The sequence below is a fragment of the Cupressus sempervirens genome, chromosome 9 (assembly GCF_028749045.1).
Source record: "Cupressus sempervirens isolate cs-2001-9-10 chromosome 9, ASM2874904v1, whole genome shotgun sequence".
NCBI classification, from domain to species: Eukaryota; Viridiplantae; Streptophyta; class Pinopsida; order Cupressales; family Cupressaceae; genus Cupressus; species Cupressus sempervirens.
Genome location: NC_143126.1, coordinates 787,353,217 through 787,359,472, shown reverse-complemented (window position 1 = coordinate 787,359,472; position 6,256 = coordinate 787,353,217). Strand labels below are relative to the sequence as shown.

Here is a 6,256-nt window from a genome sequence, read left to right as displayed (position 1 = left end):
CAACATCGTAGTGAAAGAAATTTTGAAGTTGGAGACTGGGTCTTCCTGAGATTGCAGCCTTATAAACAAATCTTAATGAAGCAACAAAAAAAGAATAAAAAGTTGTCTCCAAGATATTATGGACCATACCAAGTCATGCAAAAGATTGGTAGTGTTGCCTACAAGCTTTAGTTGCCACCAACAACAAAAATACATCCAGTTTTCCATGTTTCATGTTTGAAGAAGGTAATTGGGCAAAATATTCCTACTCAAATAGTACTACTAGAACTTGATGAAGAAGAAAGAATAATTTTGGAATATGATTACATTCTTCAAACATGCACAAAGAAGCTGAGGAGCAAAACCCTGACTCAATATCTCATCCAATGGAAGAACTTACTAGTTGAAGAGGCCATATGGGAGGATGAGGAGTTCATTCAAAAGAATCCACACTTGGTTAGCATTGAGGACAATGCTTCTTTCAAGAGAGGGGGCATGCTACGCCCTTAATATTGGTGTATATAAGGTTATGAATAGTCAACTTGTGGCTATCTTAATCCTTAATTAAGTCATGTTATCATTATTATAGTATTATTTAGGTAGGCAGGTCGACCTAGGTGCTATGTAGGGTTCTATCTATTCAACCTAAGCATAATTAGGTATATATAAGAGGTTGTGAGTCTTATTTCAACATAATATGGTTAAGTGTGTTTTCATTAGAGATATTTGGAGGTTGCCCCCTCGAAGTGGCCTATTACTCTCAATTATTATCAAGTATTTATATAATAATTGATATTATTTCTTCTATTGTGCAAGTTATTTCATTAAAATAGCAACCATTAGAGCTAAAGGATGGACAAACATATCAAATTTCAAAACAAGAGTGAAGCCAAGGTGGTGTGAACGCTTGAAGATTCACAAACATATATATTAAGTGCCTAAAAACATTAAAACATTTTGGATTTTGTTCTTTGTTAAAATCGTCCATACGTGTAGTTATTCTTGAAAGACTTTCTATTAAAGACATGTTTAAACCTTTGTTGCAAATGTGGTTATGGGGTGAAGTGACATGTAAAGTTGCAAAAGTGGATAGTTTGATGAGCTGCCTCTTCACTATTTACTTGTTATGGGTATGGTATGGGAGATCTAAATTATGGGTATTTGATTATACTTTGCATGATTTACAATGGAAAGACTAGTAAGTTTTAATGTAACAAAATGTTAAAACAATTTTTGTGGAGATAAATAATTATTATGGTCTAAATCAAAGTTAGATAGGCACAATGATTATAGTTTTTATTTTAATTAACACATCTACTTTTTACAACCCTTATTATATTTATTATTTATGAAGATATAACATGAAAAAAATCTCATAAATCTAAATTTAAATTCAAATTAATTGTTTAGTGAAGATTAATCTTTTTAGTGAGAGACCAATATTTTTCATAATAATATTAGAAGTTCAAATAAACTTGCTTCCACTTACTTCCACGTTGATATGATAAAATACATCTATTATTCAAAATATGTTATCTTGTTTAAAAACAAATTAAACATACAAAAAATAAAGATCAAAACTTGCTGCTGACGGCCAAAAGTTCATTGCCAAGCTGTCAACTTTTTGACAAACAATAAATTCTATTGCGTTGCCAAGCGTACAAGAAAATCTTGTTCATCACAAATAAACAAATAAGTTGCACATTTAATATACCAGTTGTCCATGGAGCCAACCCGAAATCTCTAAAAACATATTATTTTGAAAATCAACCAAAAAATTGCTGCAAATAAATCTTCAATATCAATTTCAAAGAACTATGTAAAAATATAAATTACAACGTTCTGTGGGTAGAAGCGGGATCCAAGCGGGATCCATCCCTCAGAGGATGTAATACGATGCCGACTCATGCAGATAACTTTCTTGAGAAAACTACATACATGGGATCTGTTCGTCCGGGGTTTGGTGATATGTCCAATGCCTACCACCAAAAAAACATGACAAAAAATAAATTCAAATCATTCATTTTCCCTTCAAAACTATATACCGTTTTAAGCATTTCATGAAACTAAAATTAAAAGTTTGCAATATCCTGTATCAAAGGAGTCAAACTAGATGAATTTTATTCAAGGTATTAACACCATGCTAAACAAGTTTTTTCTTCTCTACATAATCAAATTGATGGAAGGGAACATAGAAGTAAAAGCTCATAGACACTGGAGAACAAATTATGCAATCTTTTATCTGTGAGAACTTAAGGGAATACATTTTCCTTGCCTGTTTTGTAAATAAATGATCTTCCAGTGGCCACATTTTAATGTATTTGTCCAGTATTTTATGAAGTAAAATGAATTCTTTTATTCAAATGCAGGAAATGTTATGATATCTAATGGCATAAGTACGGAATAAGAATGCAAAAACAATCCTCTCCCTCTCCGTCCCTCCTCCCTCCGATTTTCCAAAGCCATATTAGCATCCAATATGAATATGAATTTGAACCAGAAAAGAAACAAGTCCCAATATTCACCTAGGATGTGCTTACTAATCCAAAAAAGCATGGTGTCTTTTCTTAACCGAAACTCGACCTCAAAGCACATTTTTGGCTGCATGCAGGGGCGCTTAGCAATAATTGCAGATGGACCCTCGTAAATGTTGGTTGGACATTGGCTGAAGAATGCCACTTACAATGCAGGTGTCCGGAGTTTTTGGCATTTATAATGTAGTCAAGGATGATAACTTCTTCAAGCTTCCAGAATCATCCGCCCTAAGAAGGATTTGGTGTCCATCCTAGGTGGCAATCTGACATTATGGCAAGTATTTTCTCCTATGAAAATATACAAATCGTTATCAGATTGCATTAAAAACTTTATTGCAGATGGAGAATTCAGAAAATGGACGAAAAATGATTGACGTATATAATTCTATGAAAGACAAAATCTTCCTTGAAATCCAATGTCTTAGTTTCAAACATCATGGATCGTGATCTTAATGTCATATCTGGACTTCGTAGTGTGGGATTTCAATTGGAATTTGTGTTGATTTTAATCACGTAACCACAAAGCATGCTTTTTTGCAACTTCACTCCTTCACGAGCCTTTTGGGATTTGATCTTATGGAATATAGCATCCTATTTGTTGGGACCCATGGGAGAAAGGATCCATTTTGAGATACTCGCTGATGATATGGAAGCGTAGCACAAATACATGCACTTGTATTCAATTGATTCACATCACACTCCATTGGAGATGACGATTGAAAGCAAGATTTTGAACCAAAAAAAATGATCTTCAAGTAAGTTAATGATGGCTGATGATTATTTTCTCTCCTGGGATTGATTGTGTGATAGTTTTTAGCATCAACGAGTTCAATTCTTTTGCTCTCCTGCATCTTGATGATGGATCATGTAGTATGATCTGAAAGATTGATGCTAAAAACTATCACACAAGTGATCCCAGTAGAGAAAATAATCATCTAATATGGATTATTGAAATCTAATGAACTTAAGTTACTGGCCTCTAAAGTGGGCTTCTGTGCTCAGTTTTTAAAAAAATATTTAGTCAGGATGGGTGGAAATAAGTTTGAGTCCAACTACAGCATGTTGTCCTCCTCACCTATTATGGAAACAAATGTTTATAGACATCAGAAAACTATTTATTATGCTTTCAGATGTGATATTGCTCTTATCATGTGTAATATGAGATGTATTTTCTTTCTTCAAAAAATATTTAAGGCTGGCTAACTCAAATAATATTAAGTGTTTCTACATTCATATTCATGAATCCTTGTCTGATTTGTCTGGTTATTGTTATTGCTTCTATTGTATTTATAATATCAGTTTGAGAAATTTAATTTTTGTGTTTAAATAGTTGATAGGAAATCCCATGAAGCTTGGGATGCATTCCGTTGTCTCTAGGTAAGTCTAATTACAAGAGCTTGAATAAAGATTTCACGACTTTTGATGCTCAAACCCCGCTTCTTCCCTAGACCCCATGATAGTTTCTCAGGTCAGCAAAGGGGTGCTTGAAACTAGGATTCCTGACTCTTGATGGAAAGTGTCTTTGTGCTCTTTTGATGTCATAGGCCAAGAAAGCTGGCCTTAAGAGAAAATGCATTAGATAGGCACGAAATGATGATAATGACAGCTCTGATAAGTTGATTGCATTTGACCAGAGACAGCCACCCATGTGTCCATTTGTTAAGATATTTTAAATGTTGCTATGCAGTTTCCCATGGAAATGCTTATAGTTGAAATGAATAAATAATACCAATGTGTGCTTAGTAATATTTCTTCCATGAAACCAAGCAATCCTAAGATACTACAATATCTTCGAATCAATTTGTCTTTATTTATTTTGTAATGCTCCCAAAATATTCAATCGACTCCATTAAATTAATTGATTAGGTGGTCCCAAATTTAATGATATCCTACAGACTCTTCAATTAATTTAATTATAAAATAAAAAGTAATAAATTTCTATTGTAAGCCTATTTGTAATGTCCCCTTTTTTCTGGGATATTATAATTCTGTGTTGCCGGCTCACTTCGCCTAGGTTTCGGGGGTGAGAAGGTTCTTTATGGGGTTTAGTTTGAGGTTTGGCCTAGACATTTCTAGTTTCAAACCCATCATAGCAGTTTTGGTAGGTTGTTCGAATACTTACTATTTTTAGTAAGTAAACAGAGCTTTGTATTCTTGATATCTCAGTGTTGGTTTGGAAGCATCTCGTCAAGAGCTTTCCAATGAGCTATTGCACGTGCTTATCCAAGTTCGTTTGATCAATTATTTTAATGCCTGATGATTATATGGTTTATTGATTAAGTGACTATTAAAGTTCATTTACCTTGTCACTTTATTTTTAAAAAAGTACTATGTTCACTAAGTGACTAAAGGACAAAAAGGTGCTTTATCCCACATTGCTTAAAAGAGTGTGCATCACATTGGGAAAAGTGATAAAGGTACAACAAGCTCCACATGGGAAAGCATGAAGATTATAATATTTAAAACAAATATTACTCTAGGAGCTGGAAATAGTTGCTGGTTATTTCTTCGAGGACACAAACCCTTGAAGAAGCATTTGAAGATTAGACACAAACCTAGCCTTCTTACAGGTTTTATCTATATTTGCCAATTTGACGATTTTTATTGTTTGTAAGATTGGATCATTTGGATATTTGCATGTTATTGTATTGCTGTTGTATAATACAGTAACGCATTTGATGGTTATCTGAGTTAACTCTTGGTTTATATATGTACTTTTTGAACATTGGAGGAATAAACAAGCTTTTTGAATTTTATTGTATGTAAATCTACTAATTAGAAATCGATTCAAATTCTAGAATTTATATTGAATATTGGTTTACTATTCGGATTTAAATCTGCAAGTTCATATCACGGGTTTTTAAAAGTAAAATATCCAGAAAGGGATATTTCAATGGTATCAAAGCTAAGAATCTTGCCATCCTGTGGAATTACGCAACACAAGAACATTTATAAAATATAATATTTGTCATCCTGGTTGCTTAAATGTGACTGGCATTTTTGAGGATGAAAAAACCTTGGAAATTTATATAAGTGTTGGGCAAAAAGCCAATTTCTCATTGGAGTGAGATCAGTTCAGGTTTCACCATTGGAAAGGAAAGTGGAAGAAGGGCTCATTTGGAGGTTTGAAGTGCTCACATGAAAATAGTGGTATTCTGAGCATTGATGTCGGTTGATGGTGTTAGCAGGGTCGAGCTTCCCAGTTGATTGTAAGTTTGATGTTTTGGTTGGCATAGTTTAAGAGTGTGTTGAGGGGAGTTTGAAGTTGTTTGCAGAGGTATCGCATGGTGAGTGGAACCAAAATGTTACCCTTACCTTGGACTACACCGACAACACTTTGGGCTAGCGTGTTTCAGTATACATTCGGTGCTAACAAACCCAAGTAGTAACCATGTGAACCACATTCAAGTCATCGGGTTCTTCTTTGGCGGGCATATAGGCAGGAAACATCGGAATAGTTGCAGACTGGCTGCATATCCTGAGCAGTAAGTCGGGGTTACATCAAGTCATTGTAGGGTATGAGTATAGCGTAAGGGTAAGCAGGTGTGTAGTTCCAGTTCATATCAACCTAACCTCGTAGCATTATATGTTTGCGAAGTCCTCACTGTCCACATAGCCACTCGAGAATGGCAACATCTCTCCGACCTCCGAGTATGGGACAATCTTTAGTTCAAGTCCATAACAGGGAATAGGCAGTATTCTAAATGCAAATCAGAGTTGGTGTCGTTAGTAGATATTGTATA

The 6,256-nt window shown here is 34.4% G+C and overlaps 1 protein-coding gene across 4 annotated transcripts in view; it reads right to left on the bottom strand.

The window, feature by feature from the left end:
- Positions 1–1,475: 1,475 nt before the first annotated feature.
- Positions 1,476–6,256, bottom strand: part of LOC149541077 (S-adenosyl-L-methionine-dependent methyltransferases superfamily protein) — a 363,739-nt gene continuing 358,958 nt past the window's right edge. For 3 of the 4 annotated variants that reach the window (XM_089802069.1, XM_089802068.1, XM_089802070.1), the window contains one exon: positions 1,476–1,958. In XM_089802069.1, coding sequence (XP_089658195.1) covers positions 1,910–1,958 — 49 coding nt within the window. In that variant the 3' untranslated portion in view covers positions 1,476–1,909. The remainder of the gene's footprint in view (positions 1,959–6,256) is intronic. The other variant, XR_016356470.1, reaches the window with a different exon arrangement.